Consider the following 19,240-nt stretch of genomic DNA (forward strand, 5'->3'; position numbering starts at 1 on the left):
TTATGTTTTCATGGTTTTTTAATTGAATGTTATTCTGTAATTCTGCTTTGAGACACAACAATTTGAATTTTCTTCAGCACAACTCAGAGTATCAGAAGTCATCTCAGTCAGCTACAAAGCTTGTATGTAATGTAATTCTGTCTTGTGAGTAGAAAGTGTTTTTTCCTCTGTAAATGTTAGAGGCTTTTGAGATAAAACAGCTCAAGATTATTTTGCAGCTGTTTTTGAGAAGTAATGTGAAATGTGCTTTTTAGAGCTTTAGATGCCCTGAATAACAATGCAACAGCTTTAATGTCCCTATTGAAAGTTTAGAGAAAAGTCCATGGGGATACAACCAGAGAATGCAAGAAATGGAAAAGTTTCAGCTAAATACACATATTATCTTTAGGGAGTCTGAAGAGAGAGAGAGAGAGAGAGAGAGAGAGAGTGTGTGTGGGGGAGTGCAAGAGGTGTAAATCTATATATATGTGGTATAAAACTAGAGTACATTTATGCAGTATGTAATTCATTATTCCTCACAAGTTGCTTGGTAGTGAGATATGAGACCCGTGTAATGCCCGTCTATGGCACAGCTGGTGTGGAGGAAATAGATATAGCCAAGGCCACATAGGCCATGGCCTAGGGCACCACAGGATCAAGGGCAGGTGGGCAGCAGGCTATAGTGGGGTGGGAAGGGCCACATAGCTACCTATACTGGAGGGAGGTAATCAGGCTATCTTTACAGAAGGGGGGAGGTCACCTGGCTTCTTATACTAGAGGGAAGGGGGAGGGGTTATCAGACTACTTATACTGGAGGGAAGGTGTGGGGAGAGTCATCAGGCTATCTAAACTGGAGGACGGGGGGGGGGGGGGGGGTCATCTGGCTGTCTATTCTAGAGGATGCAGCTGCTGACAGTGGCCTTGGGCACTAAAGAGTACTAATCCAGCCCTGGTAGTTGGAATGGGAGAGGACGTGACTCCACTGCAGGATGTTCAAAAATTAAATAACGCTCTGTGCTGCTGAGGTGTTGAGGCTGCATAATTTATTACCCATCTCCTGCTTAGTTTCCTCCCAATAATAATTGTCTCCCACTTGTTAAGTGATCATTTCAAGTTGCCGTGGTACAAGTGACCATTGAGCAGTCTATTCTCATCTACTGAGAGGGAAGAGGACACGAGAGAGGTGCCCTGCTGTAATTCTGCAATAGTCGAACATCAGTACTTGTTTGTGGTTTAGGGAACCGTAAAGGTGGATCACTAACTAGTGTTGATGTTTGAATCCGGATTTTGCTCATGAGGAAACCCGGATTATGCCGTACATCACAGTTTAGCGCCAAAGCTAGTGGAGAGGATCAAGGGGTTGCGGTCCACATGGTGCTTCCTGTGACTCCCTCCGATGCTTCCTCCTTCCCGCTTGGAAAGGGAGAATCATCAGAGTCATGCAGGCACTACAAACAAAGCACCCATGTGACCCTCTCCCCTAGCTTTGGTGCTGAAGAGTGGTGTATGGCATAATCTGGGTTTCTGAATGAGGAAACCCGGATTTAAACACCAACACTATCACTAACCAACATCATGGGACACCTGTACTTATGTTTGATTTAGATTGCATTGACCTTCCAATCGTAAAGTAGTTCCAGCTTGGACAGCCAGCACAATTGTGATGCGGTTTGGCAGAGGTTTGTAGGTTCTTGGAGGGCGAAATCTAAGGTGCCCGGAAAGTAGGCTAGATAGTGTCCTGGACTGGTTAAGGGCTCTACCTCTGACAAAGGAGACCATGGTTCAAATCTCAATCAGTAAGGAGTTCTTGGGCAAGACTCCCTAACACTGCTACTGCCTTCTGAGTGAGCTCTAGTGGCTACCTTGCAAGCGCTATAAATCCGACAGGACAAATGAGCTATACAAATACTGAAATTATTATTATCTGTGGCCTTAGGCTCCTGTGAAGGCCTGCTATACATATATTGGCAAGGTAGACATTTCCTGTAACCTTCATCTTACCTTTACGACAGCCCGCCTGGCGTACAGCCTCAACAGTCTTTCAGGAAAAGCCTAAAAATAATGCAAAGATTATTACTAATTACAGCGAATACCCTTTTCATTAATTATGTTTGATTTTAATAACATTAAAGAGAAAAAAACGTATAACTAAGCCGCCAAGCAGCAGCGGTATAATATAAGCGGAACTGACATTTTAAGTGAGCCCAAGATTTCCCTATGAGAGCCTTTAATATGCATTAATGTTTTCTAGTAACTGTTTATTTACGCTGAACTGCTGCTGCATGCGGCCTCGTATCAAAGCGTGGCAAGACCCTGAACTCCCCGGAATGTGTCTCCTTGTTCCCTTCCATTCTCCACAATGGCAAAACACTTAAATCGCCCATTTTCTGAATGCCGCGCTTCGCTTGGGTACTTAGGGATTTGGAAGCAGCTGCAAAGGAGAAGCGTTTAATGAAAATGAAATTTGAATTTGCACTGAATGGAATGAGTTTTGATTGTGTGTTTGAGAGCGGTAATTACACGTGTCAGGCAGTAATTAAGCGGTTGCAGCGTGGCCACAGTATGTCTCTCTTTTGTCTGCAGATGGTATGGGAGAACGGCTGTGTGGTAATCGTAATGCTGACATCACTGGCGGAGAATGGAGTCAAGCAGTGCTACCACTACTGGCCCGATGAAGGCTCGAACCTCTACCACTTCTATGAGGTATTCCTGTCACTTTGTATTCTATAAATCAAGTATGGCCTAAATAAATTGAAGGGCAACTATCACTAAAAAATGCAACGTTTAAAAACATACATATGTTTGTACATTTCTACCAGAGTAAATTAAACTATAAATTACTTTTCCCCTATGTTACTGTTACTTACAGCAGGTAATACAAATCTGACAGATCTGACAGGTTTGGATTAGTCCATCTCCTCATGGGGGTTCTCGGTTATTTCTTTCTTTGAGAAAGCACTTACTTAAAGAGACTCTGAAGCGAGAATAAATCTTGCTTCAGAGCTCATAGTGGCTAAACGGGGGTCCCTTACCCCCCGAAATCCCCTCCGTGCAGCCGGGGATCTCTTCCGGATTGAGGCAGGGCTAACCGCCGCAGCCCTGCCCCACGCGTGTCTGTCAGCGCGTATCTCCGCCTCTCCCCCGCCCCTCTCAGTCTTCCTTCGCTGAGAGGGGCGGGGGGGAGACGGCGATGCGCCGCTGATAGACGCGACTAGAGGCAGGGCTGCAGCTGTTAGGGGTTGGGGGTGAAGGGACCCCCGTTTAGCCGCGGCATAGCAGCGTTTTAGCAGGGGCACACATGCCCCTGCTAACTATGAGCTCTGAAGCGAGAATTATTCTCGCTTCAGTATCTCTTTAAGTGCAGTTGCTCAGTCCAGCTGCCATAATATTGTGCACATGAGTAGGGAAGCTGGCTGACATTTTTGTATAGATCATTTCCAGGGAGTGCTTTTGTAAAAAATAAAGGTAATATTACTGAGATGGACTAGTCCAATGAGGAGATGGACTAGTACAAAATTTTGCAGATCTATCAGCTTTTTACTATCTTTTTAGTGTAATTGACAGCTACATAGAAAAACAGTAATTTATAGTGTGTTTTACCCTGGGAGAAATGTACATTTTATACGTATGTATTTAAAATGTTACCGTTCATGATATTTTAATGTAATACCAAAAGCAGAGCTAAAGTCAGGAAGTTTCTCCAGAATGTTTACAGTGTGTTTCTAGTGTTGTGTTCAATGATTCCTATTTGAGTGGTAATTTATCCAGACCACCACATATTCTATACAGTCCCTTTATATACTGTGCTGCAGTATGATTAATTGCAAACTCAAGGCCAAAATAAATTCAGGATTAAATAAGGCAAAGCAGACAGCTAGAGGTGAGCGTAATGACTTAATTACGATTTCGCGAAATTTCGCGTTATTAGTGTAAGTACGATTATTGCCGTAAGTACATAATCGTAATGAAGAAGGATTTCGTGAAATTCCGCATAAGCGTAATTCTCGCGTAGCTTTCGCATTACAGTGGGTATCGCGAAATTACGTTTGCCTTGCATGCAAACGTTTGTAAGCGTAGTTACGTGATACGCGATAGTTCATATTACTCTCATTGATCACAGTGTAATTATTGCGAAAAAGCTTGCTCTATGCGTAGAAACATTCTTATCAATACACCCTTGAACTGCGCATGCTTAGTTTTTACATTATTTAACGCGAAAAAGCGTTCATATGCGAAAATTTGTTAGCGTTCGTCTGACTACCGCTGATTCGCTTCAGATTGGCTAATGCGAACAAAAACAACAGGAAGTTGAGCAATCTCATAGGGGAAGAGGCTGCCTGCACGTGCTACAGCACCAGCGAGGACAGGAGACTGACAGAAGTGCCGAGAAGTGACTGAGAGATGCAAGTAATTACGAAGTTCGCGAAATTACGAAGAAATGCGAAATTACGTTATGGTTTAACGCGAAATTACGGTATAGTTGTACGTGAAATTACGTTATGAATGAAACGCTAAATTACGCGTTGAAAATTACGCTTACGGTATTATCAATTACGATTTTAATGGCAATTACGCTACCATAATTTCGCGCCGTAATAGCAAATCTTGCATGCGTAATTATAGTAACGCGAAATTTTGAAAATTTCGGCTCAACCCTACAGACAGCAGTCACATTGATAATTGTAAATGATATGCCTAGCTGCTAGGCCTCTAACCACCCCCAACCTTCTGGTGTTTTTGCACTGTAGTGGCTGTAGTGGCTGCCCCGGAGCCACCACACAGCTGAGCATACACACAGTACTAGTAGAACTACTTGCTAAGCTGCGGTGGGGCCCAGGAGACAGCAGCAAACTTGCGGTGGGTGGTTTTGTCTCTCCCCCTGAAACGCTGCATGCATCTCCTTCCTTGCAGCACAGTGGGTGAGGTCACTTCCTGGTTCTGGCTCCCACCTCCCCTAGTGCCAAGGGCAGTTATTATGCATGCTGCAGGCACGTAAGGGGTGGAGGTTGGGCCGGGCGGGGTGAGTGCTTGTGACTGTGACAGACAGCCAGGCGGAGCCAGCAAGGCAAGGCCCGGGATAGAGGTGGGGCCGGCCGGTAGAGACAGTCAGAGGAGAGCAGCAATCTTGTCAATCTGTCACCCCCTCTCTCTCTGTCACCCCTGCGCCTGTACATTAGTACGCTACTGCTTTAAGGTCTTAAAATTGCTCACACCTTCTTCAACTGGAGGTGATTTTGCCTGGCTATTGAAATCTACATCTTGGCAAAGATAAGAGGTTGCAATTTCGCAAACCCAAAACAGATTATACTGTATTTTGTAGATAAGATGAAAAAAATAATGGACTTTCAACTCATGAGTAAACTTTACTGAATCAGACCTATGGCTTATATTATATTGAAGAAATTCCAGGGATTGTAACCTGGTATCTACTTTTCTTTCTGCTTTTGTGTTTCAATTGATCACACCGTACTGACTCATCCAACAGCTACATTTAAAGTGCACAGAAAGCAAGTTACATAGCAGCTCCAAGCAGATATTCTGTCCAGCACTTTCCTTCTGTATGTTGTTTATACCCACTTATCATCCCGATTGCTGCTTGCGTTTGCTTAGTTCTGGGTTTAGTTGAGCTTTAATGTGTCTCTTTATACCAGTCAAACTGCAAACATTTATGCCGATGCTGTACGCTTTTGCTTAACTTTAGCTCTGCTTGGTGTTAAGAACTCCATTATGTGTTACTGGACTGGGTATTGAATAGGTAGGGCATTTGTAATGCATACCTTTTTGTCCCTCCCCCGCACACCTTACTCTCTACTGCTCACTCTCCACCTCCCACTTTCCCACTCTCTCTTCCTGCCCACATGTGTACTCTCTCTCCCTCTCTTTAGCTCTTACTCACTCACTCACTCACTCTCTCCCTCTCTTACACACACACACACACACACACACACACACACACACACACACACACACACACACACACACACACACACACACACACACACACACACACACACTCTCTCACTCACTCTCTCCCTGTCTTTTTCTTACACACACACACACACACTCACTCACTCACTATTAGACAAACACGCATACACACACTCACTCTCTCTTTCTCACTTTCTTACACACACACACACACACACACACACACACACACACACACACACACACACACACACACACACACACACACACACACACACACACACGAACAAAATCCTCAGTCTGAGCTCTGCATCACTGACCAGTGGTGAAGCAGACAGCAGAATGATTTTCTGTAGCACTCCACTAGGCTACAGAAAATCATTATTCTGTGAGGCAAGCCCGTTAGGACAGTGCTATACTCTCTGCTACTGTTGGTGGTCGACCTCAACATAGCAGATTCTTAACACCTGAATACTTCCATCTGCCGCTCTTCAGCACCAAACAAGCGGTCAGGGTCAGGAGCAGTTCAATGGCTTGCTTCACATGACTACGATACTTCCTCCTGCCAGTTTGGAAGGAGGATGCATCAAAGTCATCAGAGTTTTAAGAAAAGCAACATGACTCACAAGCCAGTAAACTCCTTCTGATCCTGTCAGCTTGTTCAATGCTGAACATCGGCAGACGGGAATATTCAGATGTTTTGAATTGGCTATGCCGGATTCTAAAACACCAATACTCCTCACTACACATGCCCTGTTGTCAGTTTTCAATCATTTGCTTTTAGTTGGGCTTTAAAGAGAACCCGAGGTGTGTTTAAAGAATGTTATCTGCATACAGAGGTTGGATCTGCCTATACAGCACAGCCTCTGTTGCTATCCCAAACCCCACTAAGGTCCCCCTGCACTCTGCAATCCCTCATAAATCACAGCCGTGTTGTGAGGCTGTGTTTACATCTGTAGTGTCAGTCTCAGCTGCTCCCCCGCCTCTTGCATAGCTCTGGTCCCTGCCCCCGTCCCTTCCCTCCAATCAGCAGGGAGGGAAGGGATGCAGGCGGGGACTGGAGTTCTGCAGGAGGCGGGGAGAGCAGCAGACTGACACTATAGAGATAAACACAGCCAGCTCTGACAAGCTGTTTGTCAGCAGCGTGGCTGTGATTTATGAGGGATTGCAGAGTGCAGGGGAACCTTAGGGGGGTTTGGGATAGCAAAAGAGGCTGGGCTGTATAGGCAGATCCAGCCTCTGTATGCAGATAATATTCTGCAAACCCACCTCGGGTTCTCTTTAAAGGGAAACTAAAGTGAAAGGGATATGGAGGCTGAAATATTTCTTTCCTTTTAAACAATGTAAATTGCCTGGCTGTCCTGCTGATCCTCTGTCTCTAATATTTTTAGCCATAGACCCTGAACAAGCATTCAGATCAGATGTCTCTGACTGAAGTCTGGCTAGATTTGCCACATGCTTGTTTCAGGCATGCGATTCAGACACCACTGATGCCAGAAAGATCAGCAGGGCTGACAGGCAACTGGTATTGTCTAAAAGGATATCAATCGAGTAGCCTTCATATGCCTCTCATCTCAGGTGTCCTTTAAGACTGATTGTTTGTCTTTCTCTCTTCTTCTCTTCCACCTGTCATTTTCCTCTGCTCTTCCTCTCTTTCCTCCCTCTTCTCTATCTTTATTCTCTCTCCCTGTCTTATTATATGTCAAAGTTTCTATTAAGATAAGGGTCTCGGAGCAGCTAGGAAATGAGACAAGTGGAAGTTGTTTGTGAGCCATGTCTGGATGGTACGCTTCTACAAATAACCCCCTTCATTTTGATTAGCATGGAGCTGGCATGAGTGCACCAGGTGTCGAACCCTCAAGAGATGCCAGGTTTTTGTATAACAATTTCAAGCAGATGTTTAGGAAAGTACTTAAGTTGCGTCCTCCACCTCCCTTCCCTCTCCAGGTAAATCTTGTCTCCGAGCATATCTGGTGTGAGGATTTTCTTGTCAGAAGCTTCTACTTGAAAAATCTGCAGACTAACGAAACCCGCACCGTCACCCAGTTTAATTTCCTCAACTGGAATGACCATGGTGTTCCGGCATCGACACGCTCGCTGCTAGACTTCCGCAGGTACGTATTTCTCATTCACAGCTTCTTGTTGCTGATACAGAATCATCCAAGGTGGTGATAATGCTCAGCTAGCCTTTACCAATGTAACTCACCATTTACCTGGATACAGTCCTACTATAGATAAGATAGCTTGTGGCTATTAACATTTCTTTTCAGATCTTGTCATGTCTAATGTTATAACTATAGAATGAACATAACCATATCAAGTAACGCAAAGAGTAGTATGTAAAATGCAATGAGGCAAGGGGTACAAATTATAATATATGAATGAGGAAATTGACTCCAGCGAATTGGCTATATACATTGTGCAAGAGCACTTTCACACTTAGGGCTTGATTCACTCAACCGTGACAACTCATATCATGGCCGCTTTCACGTGCATTTTCGCATGATTGCAAATTTGTGCGCGCAATTATGAATTTTCATGCGCAATTCCAAACTTTTGCACAAAAAGTGGTGATTGCGCGTGCAAATTCGTGATCGTGCGCAAACACAAAAAAGCGCACAAAACGGCCTTAATATGAGCTATAACAGTTTAGTGAATCAAGCCCTTACCGTGGTCCGTTCCATCACACAAATATGCCACATCCTACAAATTGGACAAGCACCTTCACAGTATTTATATTAACTCTCAAAGGACTATGGAATGTGCAGAAATGGCATATTAATTAATAAGTACTTAAAGATAAAAGCAGTCATAATATCACCCCAAACCGTGAGTAATCCAGTATAAATCAAGTTTATTGTCAATAGCAATTAAAAACAATGAAAAACACATATCACAACAGTTGGGACCATATTAGTAAATTGTTGCAAAGTCAATGCAAGCAGTATACACGGCACCTTCACCGTAATGAAGCGTGAAAGAGGCCTAAAGGGGATGATGCAAACTGCATCCAATGCACTGGGGGATTTGTAAAGTAAAAGAGGATAGAATAGGAATGTACACCATAGCATAGTATATTTATGTGCACTCGGTGTATGTATTTGTACAAATGTATACTGTGTATACATATTAGTATACTACACTAAAGTGCATGTCCCTTTTTTCCCACTTTTGCACTTTCTGGTATCACCTGACTAGGGATAGCAATGCTTAGGAGAACTCATGGAGAAGCATGTGATCAGTTTGATCAGCTGATAGATTCGCAATGTTCTTATTTGCTGGTTATGATCATGTGTTACACCAGCAAATCAGAACTTTACAAATCTATCAGCTGATCTAAGGGTCAGCCAAGGTTTCTTATTTATTTCTAATGTGATGGTAAAGTTCTGTCAACACATTTGTTTTTATTCTGAGCAAGGCTAGAGTTGCAAAATGATGTTGTATCAGGTCTGAATCCCTGAGGGCTCTTTCACACCAGAGCCCACTTTCTGCGGTTTAACACAAAGTCGAAACTGGGGGTTTCCCGTTGGGTGAATTAATTACTACCGCCACTGATTGCGTTGCACTGCTACATCCCGATGACACGCCGCAGGGCATCTAACGCGTGCAGGAGAACGGCTCCTGCACGAGTTCTAGATGTGAAAGAGCTCTGAAACTCTCTGAAGTTGGATGACTCTCCAGCTATGGGATTTCCATGCCATTCTATGAGTGAGGCCAGGAGGGAAGGAAGGGTTACTGGAATGGGAGGGATGTCGTCAAAGTAGGAATTATTATTTTTTAATTTTTTCATCATCATATGAGAGATGATTTTTTTTTTATCAGACCTGAATCCTTTTATGCCGGCCATGCTGGGGGGCAGTTATAGAAGGATTTAATAAATGATTGAATTTAGTCATTTCAATATAAATAATTTAAAAAGCAATGTGAATGAACCTTACAGACTATGATCTTTAAATAGACCTTATCTAACCGAAATTTCCAGTCTTAAAAGGAACCTGAACTGAGAGGTATGTAAACGCTGACACATTTGTGTGTCTAAATCACATACCTGAAACAAGCATACGGCTAATCTAGTCAGATTTTTGTCAGAAATATCTGCTTTGCATGCTAGTTCAGGGTCTATGGCTAAAAGTTTTAGAGACAGAAGATCAGCAGGAAAGACATGGAATGTGCATTGTTTAAAATTAAATAAATGTTCTGCCCCATATCCCAATTCACTTTAGGTTCCCTTTAAGGACCTCAAACTTATTTGCTGTTATAGCGATATTGATCATAATTCATTTGCAAGGGAAAAAAAAATCCTAAAATTTCCTGTCAATATAATTACACTCAGATATTGATATTGATCATTTCTCATCTGCAAGGTAAAAAAAAAAAATCAGATCTATATTCTGATCGATTATCCTACCATCTCATTGGCATTAACCGTTTTGCATTTGTTTTAAAATGAATTGTTAAAGATGGTTGCATTAAAATCTATGCATGCCAAACATTAGTCTGGTTTCCCATCCAGTTCGATGTATCAATGTATTAAGGGATGAGCAACACACTGGTGTTTGCCAGTTAACATTTGCCAATCTAACCCATTGCATCCACCCACTGAATGGGCCTGGATTTGCCCTGCTTTTCCCCATGTATGCCAATTTGTTACTGCATCTTGTATTTTGTTATTACTCTTTGCACTTCCCTTGTGTGAGCTATTTTTGCATTTTATTTTGTTCTGCAATATGAAAGTGTAAGAAAAAATGTAACAGCTGGTACTTTGCTTAAAAATGGAAGTCTTAAAAAATGTTGGTTTTTTTTAACGTTTTGGAAAAAAATACACATTTTTAATATTTTCTTTACTAAATCCCAAGTTCAGGCACGTTTTGTTTTTTTTTAAAAAGAGTACTTAATAGAACTTAAAAATAAATTGTGCATGAAATATTTTGTAAAAATATGCTGTGTTTTTTGCGAGATAACAAAGGAGTATGCTTGGTCAGGGGCACTATGGTTATGAACAATACATGTCACGCACCATGTCACTCAAATGCTCCCTCATTCCAGCTCACTTGGAACATGCCATGAAGCGCACGTAACTGAATTGCCCTGGACCCTGTCTACCTGTTTGGTACTGAAATGGTGCTGAACTGTGGTGGGCGTCAGTATTCGGGTTTTATGAATAAGATATCCTGTATGCGAACACCAACTCTAGTTAAATGCTTATTACACACTGAGCAAGGAGGAACTAGGCAGTAGATGAGACTGTTGAGCTGCAATGCTGGTTACATAGTTAATCTCTCTCCACCAATGGGAGGAAGTGGGTGGGGTCAAGTGGTTCTCTGCTGAGGAGTGAGAAATTTCCACTAGCTGTAGAATGCCTATGGCTTGGCAGCTGACAGATTTCTCATTGGATCATGGATCACATGACTGCCTTTTCCAATGTGAATTTCTCTATAACACCAGTATAGTCCTCTATTGTTCCTTGCTAGGAATGATAAATCCGGGAGGGTGAACAGAGGCTTCAAGGTTATCTATCAGCATGTGTGTACACTGCCTTTCCCGGGAACCCAGAATGTACTGAATGACAAATAAACCTAAGTGTAAAATTGCATTGCTAAAAAGGATTATTGCTATTTTTCAAAACCAACAAGTAATAAAACGTATTAGCGGGCGGAAGCTTAATGTATCTAAATATGAAATAAGGGATGAAAGGTAATGCAAGGAAATTGGTTTTCTCGCCAAACAATCCTGCCTGAAATACCTCAGGATACCTCTCCTAATTACACATTCTATCATACAGAGTGCACTGATCAGAAAGTGGAAAGAGAAACCCCTCCCTAACAAGTATGGAAAATGTTGAGCGGTGAAGTCTGGAGAAGTTTGTGTAGGGGAGAGAAAAAGACACTCCTGTCGATTAAGCGCACATACTTCCTAAATGGTATATAAAAGCATGTAATTATGGTGCAGAATAGTACTTGACACATAATCAGCTGCAGTTACAGCTTTGTGCCAGGCTTTTATGCACCGCCTCTGCTCATCATATCACCGAAATAATAGAGGTTACACTGGGAGAAAGATGACCTTTAATGTCTTTGGGTTTGTCATTCCGAGAGGAGCGTAAAAAGGCTCTTTGAGAAGATGTGACATATTGGTTAAGGAACTGTTCTCTGATGCGCAAGGTCATTGGTTCAATCCTTGCCTCTGTCACTAACGCTAGCGGTGGTCCTGAAGAAAATCCATTTATCTGCCGATGTGCAAGGTGGCCTGTCACTGAGTTATAACAATAACATTAATCCTTCCTTGGCTAGCCACTCTGGAGGCTGAAAATGGGACGTATCATCTGGAGCTCCTGTGTTTTAAGCAGTCTGCAGATAATTCCAGCACGGCTGAGTGAAGCAGCATACAGACATTAGACTAGTGTCACCTGAACTGATCATTTGTTATCAGTCTGATGTCTGTACATGTATCACTTGTGCTGTGTAATGGCCCTTCTCAAGGGAATGCTATACCGCCTTGTTGGATTTTTATTTTGTTTTAGGGCTATTTTATTTCCCTAAAATAAGAAGCCGTAGTACTCCCCCTCCACTCCCCTCTGTATAGAACAATACCTGTGTCGGGATTAGAGAGTATTCCATAGTCTGCTTATCTCTTAGTACCTCTTTTTGAATGATTTTAGTATTTTTTCACACAGCTATTATTAAAGGAGGACAATTTGCTCTGCCTAAATGATCCAACACTCAGGATCTCTGGGCAATGCATCAGAGGGGATCAGGGCTGCTATACACACTTTGGATTCTTGGCAGAGATTACTCCAATCTGCTTTCTTAGCCGAGAACCATTTAGTGTATGTATGAAGCTTTATGCCTCGTCATGGCATTGCAAGCGTCTGTATTTGTGGTGAAGCCAGTTGAGTGTGGTCCGATATTAGTCATGAAGAGAATCCGAAGACTTAACAACAAAAGTTGTTTAGGTGATACCTTCAATGACTAACTGTACAAGATTCCTTTGCAAGCTTTCGAAACTTTAAGTTTCTTCTTCAGGCATGTTTCAGAGCTGGATCAGAACCAAGGTGGCTGGTGATCCAGCCCTGAAACATGCCTGAAGAAGAAACTTAAAGTTTCAAAAGCTTGCAAAGGAATCTTGTACAGTTAGTCATTAAAGATATCACCTAAACAACTTTTGTTGTTATGTCTTCGGATTGTATTTGTGGTGTCAACCTATCAGACTCACTGAGTCTATTGTCCCTAATAATGTATTATATAACACATGGAGCAGCCAGAAGGGGAGTGGTTAGTTTGTAAACACGCCTCTCACCATCTAATTCAATAGATCCACAGTTTCTGTGGGAGAGGTCAGGTGGGAGCAGGGAAACGGGGGAACTTTTAGGGAGTGTTTGGAGCACTTAGGAAAATAATACTGGTTTGAACTAATCTTGTTCTGAGCCAATACTCCAAAAATGAAAACAAAGAATGGGGTGCAGCTCTACACAACACCCTAAATTCCGATCTGATTCATGCTGCCTAACTGGAATCAATCATACTCACTACTATGCATGGTATACTGCTCAGTGCTGTACAAACTATCCACTTTGCTGATCTCCCATTGCTGCAGTCATGTCTACCCAACAGCCCATGCTTGAAGTAATAAGAGTAGAGTGCCCATGCAGTTTCATCTTTTCTATTTAATCACAATGACCTATCTGTCTTGTTTTGAACCTCTAAAATAACAGAAAAAAGTATGTTAAAAAAGGCAAATTTGTGTGCAACAGTGTGAACTCTTCTATCCAGCGGCAGTTAGGCTATAGCGGTTTGCTGTTTTCCATAGTTCTAGCTATGCAGGGTCTCCAACCGCCTAGCAAACAGTTAAGAAGCATGAAACCAAGGTCCATACTTTTCTATGTGGAATGTTTCATTGGTTGTAGATGATTGGGAGGTTATAGTAAAGTCCTGGCCAGCCTGACCTTTCAGGACCAGTTCAGACAGACAGCTGAACAGCTTATTCTATAGCCAAACAACTGCCGATCAAGTACCTCCTACGGTTCAGTATATGTAGAAAATTATAGTGTTCACACCAACTGCTGCTTTCAGCAGTTGTACAGCATTTGCTATCAGAAAATAAGACAGTGATGAATAACATAATATACTTTACTGTTGACATTGCAGACATCACTCTGCAGTCACATCACTTTGTATATATTATTTACAGATATTCTTAGCACTTGAACAGAGCAAAAATGATGAGTGTACAGTCAGTTTAAAGAAAACCTGAACTGAAAATTAAAAGTCAAAATAAGCATACATAAGTCATACTTACCTTCCATGTAGTCTACTCCTCAGTGTTTTTCTCCTGTCCCGCGTCCTGTTTGTTCACTGTGATCAAGGGAATTTTCCGTCCTCCATTTTGAAAATGGCAATTACCCATAACAGCTTTCTGGCCAGCACACAGTTAAACTGTAAGGCCTGGAACCCACTGAAAACCGCAAACGCAAAACGCAACCGCTAGCGTTTTGTCTGAGCGGTTTGCAAGCGGATTCATGCGCGTTTTGGGTTGTGTTTTGCAACATTGTATTTTTTTCCCCAGCGGGTGCCTAGCGTTTTGCGTTTTGCGTTTTTATCCTGATTGGTCCTGTGAATTATTTTTCATTTTGTTACAGTGTGCTGAACCGCAAAACGCTAGCAGAACCGCTCAGTTTAGGTTTTGCTGAGCGTTTCTGCTAGCGTTTCAATACTTTACATTGAAGCGCTAACGCTCCCAAAATGCTGCATGTCCTGCGTTTGCGTTTCTGGGAAACGCAAACGCTCCTGTGGAAGTTGCCCCATCCATTAACATCAGCTGAGCGTTTTGGCAAAACGCTAGCGTATCGCAGCGCTGCCAAAATGCTCAAAAAAACGCTCTTGTGGGTTCCAGCCCTTATATCGCCCACTTGAGCAATAGGGAAACATGGACATTTACCTGGTACATCAGTTTTCCTCTCAGCTATAACTGACAGTAACTGATATTTTACTGACAGCAACTGATATATTTCAGATCTGACAAAATATTGTCAGAACTGGAAGGGATTATTGCCAGAAGAAAATGGTGAGCTTCTGAGAGGAACTGATGGCAAGGTAACTATGCAATGTTCATTTGAAGTTACCTCATGTGTTTATTTTAAATATTTTTACTCAGTACAGGTTCTCTTTAAGCAGTCAGGAAAGTTTGGAACAGATTACTCAAGCAGCACAGACAGTGGCTTGTTTACCACCATCAGTAATAATTAGGGATGATCAAAGAGATGCAAATAACTCTGAGTTTATGCAAATATATGCAGTTTGAAATTGGAACCCAGGTTTAAATTGATTGGTCCATTTTGAAGCTGCATGTTTTTGCATAAAAAGTTACATAAATTTGCATCAACTCAGAAGTATTTGCATATCTTTGATCATCCCTAGTAATAATATAACAGCTTATAATATACATACGGGGACTGGCGGCAACGTGCATGAAATAGACCGCAAGTCCGAAAACATGTTAATTAACCAATATTCTTCATTTGTTCTCCATTTGTAACTTTGCATAATGTTATTCTGACTTTAGTGGTCAATAGCAAAGTTCCCATACCTGCTATCATCATCAAAATGGCTACGTATATTAAGGGGTATAGTGAGAATAAGTCAAAAAAATTTTTAAAAGATCTTGCAGTTTTTGAGAAAATACATTTGTAAAATGCAAAGGAAAATGGTTTTTATACTCAGAAAAATGTTTAGTTTAAAAAACATTTTTCCTTTGCATCTCCATAATCAATTACCTTAAAAGCTACAAGGTATTTTTGCAAAAAAAAAAAAAAAAAAAAAAGGTTTTGACTTATTCCCACTATTTCCCTTAATATATGTAGTAGCACTTTTGGTGACAATGGCATATATAGTGGCTTTGCTATTAACCTCCTTGCCGGTTATCCCGAACACAGTTCGGGGTAACCTGCGCAGGAGGATTTCTCAGGCCCCGCTGGGCCGATTTGCATAATTTTTTTTTCCTACACGCAGCTAGCACTTTGCTAGCTGCGTGTAGTACGCGATCGCCGCCGCTCGCCGCCGATTCGCCGCAACCTGCCGCGCCGAGCCACCCCCCCCCCCCGCCCCAGACCCCAGTGCCAGGCAGCGCTAAGGGGCAGATCGGGATTCCCTCTGACGTCGGTGACGTCATCCCGCCCGGTCGCCATGGCGACCGGGGAAGCCCTGCAGGAAATCCCGTTCTCAAAGGGATTTCCTGCATACTCTGATCGCCGAAGGCGATCGGAGTGGGTGGGGGGGATGCCGCCGCTCAGCGGCTATCATGTAGCGAGCCCTGGGCTCGCTACATGATTTAAAAAAAAATTAATTAAAAAAAAGTGCGGCGCTGCCTCCTTGCCGGATTTTTTAGAACGGCAAGGAGGTTAACTGCTAAATTTGGAACAAAATTATGCGAAAATTAAGTTAAATTGCAAAATTAGTGTACCTGATTTTGTTAACATACAAAATTGTGATTTTTCACAAAATGTCCCATCACGATTTCACATTATTTTACGATGCAAAATTACGATTTTACAAAATTTGTTCTCATTACTACTTTTGAATTCATTGTGATATGCATGACTAGGGGTGTGATGGGGCATGATTAGGTGTAGTGGGGTTGTGTGCCCATACTTCTTATCAAACAAAGTGGGAAAGTTTTGACACTGGGGTCCCCTAACATAATTCTGAATATAATATTCACAATGAAAAAAATGTCCAAACCTGCTGTCTAAGGACAATGGCTCTAAGTAGCAGAATGGCAAGCAAGGAACAAATTATTAATGAGGCGTAGTCCCGGTGCACTCACAACTTCTGCAACCCTATTACTATAATGGCCCTTTACATCTATTCTGCAATGTGCAATCAGGGCCGGCTCTAGACTTTTTGCTGCCTGAGGCAAACTTGTGAGGATGCGCCCCTCCCCCCGATTTGGAATTCTCTCACAGCACCCGACAATTTGCTTTGCTTTATTTAATGTTCTCACATGACATGCTGCTGCTCAACACAATAGCACACTGGCTGGCTGTGAGTCTGTGAGAAACAAACTGCTCACCCTCAGCCACTCCATTTCTCCTCAGTCAGGACAGCAGTGCCACCTTCTCCCTTCTGCTGTGCTAGTCAAATGAAACACTGCTGCTCTCCTGCCTCCCCCCTCCTCACTTAATGTCAGAATCCTCACACAGCCCAAGAAGCTGCTTTTTCCCAATGATGACCTTTTTACCTCGCTCTTCTCTCACTTCTCCTCCTACCCTGAGTGCATGTTGTTAGTGTAATCACAGTACAAACATACTGCCCTTGTAATCTCTGCACCTGATGCAAATGTTTCACCTTGCTTCATGAGAGAACCAGCCCTGCCTGCATGTTGTTAGTGTAAACAGCACAAAAATGCTGCCCCTGTAATCTCTGCCACCTGATGCAAATGTTTCACCTTGCCTCATGAGAGAACCGTGCCTTTTTGCAATCTGATTCCAATCGTTAACTGATCGCAACATGCAGAGTAGAGTAAAACGAATAGAAATGACAGCGGCTGGCGATTTCCATTAGTGTGATCTAATTGCAATTGCATTTCATAGTTGCAAAGAGCCCTTAAACTGCTGCCATGCCAGATAAGAAACCAAAATAGAAGTATAAAAAAAAAACTCCCAACATGCACATGTTTATTTTTAACATGTTAATTGTCAGAAGTTGAGCTGTCTGATTTCATGAGCCAGTAGTCATCAGGCTCATGCTGTTTCCATGCCTCAGTGATGTCATCACGCATCCCCAGTGAGTGACCTGGTGATTTGCATAATGGTTCAGTCTACATCGTGAAAGCGCTAACTGTGCCTGGAAGCTGACAGGGTGTTTGGCAACCACATTTTTATTCCACTTTCTTATAAATTGCTTTGACATAGTGATACGACTTCAGAATAATTTATTTTCAATTTAGAAGTGTAAAGCCTAAATCAAAATCATGGATTGTCAGAGCGGCCCAAGGTAAAAAGTGCAATTTTCTTGTCACAGCCCACTTTGCATATACATCCAATAAATATTTTACAACAGAAGAAGTGTTTAAAACTGGGAAATGTTTTCTCCTAATGCAGTGCATGCAGCTACAGAAACTGTTTATTCAGAAATTCAGCACCTGGTGTAACTGACAGATATGTGGCTCATATTCGGTTGATGCTGGTTTCTTTTTGTTGTTGTTGTTTAATACAAATTTAAAGGGTGTAATCTTATCAGATTCTGGCTACTTTGTATAGCAGCAGTGAAAATACGGTAATTATATGGCTAAGGGGCCTTTCACATGGGCAGTTGATGTGTGTGCTCACCGAGCAGTTGCCAGGCAGCAGCAAGCAGTTTCCAGGCAGTAGCAAGCAGTTGTGAGAGGTCGACGGGCATTTGACTGCTTATCAACTGCCCGTGTGAAAGGGCCCTTAGTGTTTCTAAGGCTGGGTTGTCAAAGTCAAATACAAAACGGGCTGAAATTGAACACTCAGAACTAGTGACGAGCCAACCTCAATGTTTACTGGCCATCTCCCCATGTACATATAAATACGCCGTCGGTGAGTTAGGCACAGGGAGAGGCAAATAAATATTATTTATTCCCCCTCTGAATTGTCGCAACTCGGGGTGAGGTGTAGTTCTTGCTCGTGCAATCTGAGACCCGACTTACTCTTACACGCCCCGCGCAGCATAACATTGCTGCTATGGAGTGCCTGGTTTCGGCGCAGGTATGCCTCCTCAACATCAGTTAGGTAGTATGTCTCCCCAAGCAACAATTAGGCCGTGAGTTCCCCAAATAACATAATCATACAGGGTACCCCCCACAACATAATTAGGCAGCATACTCCCACAACATAATTAGACAGTTTGTCCCTCAGACAACATTATTGGCAGCATTTCTTTGCATGCAACAACCAAATAATGTCCTGTCTTTTACTGGTTCATGCCAGCTTCCTTGTTTCCTGCAACAGTCATCTTCCTGTGTACAAGCTTGGACTATAATAACCCTACTGGGTGATGTGGTGGTTAAAATAAGAGAAAAGGGGCAAGCTGCTCAAACAAAACTGGGAATGGCTTAGGAAGGGCTCCTGGATGGGGTTGTTCAGCTGTTTGAATACATTATCTGGGAAATTATAGCCCAAAATAATTTTTCCGGGAACTAAAACCCACATTCATGTCTCTATTAGGAATGGTCAGTGAGATGCAAATAGTACAGACTTGATGTTGGATTTTGCAAGGGTAGAATTTGAATGGTTCAGTTTGCATAAATTTGCACTAAAAATGTGCATAATCCTGCATCAACTCAGAACTGTTTGTATCTCACTGACCATCCTAGT

General features: G+C 42.4%; 1 protein-coding gene across 5 annotated transcripts in view; it reads left to right on the forward strand.

The window, feature by feature from the left end:
• PTPRN2 (protein tyrosine phosphatase receptor type N2) overlaps positions 1-19,240 on the forward strand; it is a 1,331,885-nt gene that overhangs the window by 1,269,177 nt on the left and 43,468 nt on the right. For all 5 annotated transcript variants that reach the window (XM_068235852.1, XM_068235856.1, XM_068235855.1 and 2 more), the window contains 2 exons: positions 2,563-2,682; positions 7,855-8,021. In XM_068235852.1, coding sequence (XP_068091953.1) covers positions 2,563-2,682; positions 7,855-8,021 — 287 coding nt within the window. The remainder of the gene's footprint in view (positions 1-2,562; positions 2,683-7,854; positions 8,022-19,240) is intronic.

The sequence above is a fragment of the Hyperolius riggenbachi genome, chromosome 5 (assembly GCF_040937935.1).
Source record: "Hyperolius riggenbachi isolate aHypRig1 chromosome 5, aHypRig1.pri, whole genome shotgun sequence".
NCBI classification, from domain to species: Eukaryota; Metazoa; Chordata; class Amphibia; order Anura; family Hyperoliidae; genus Hyperolius; species Hyperolius riggenbachi.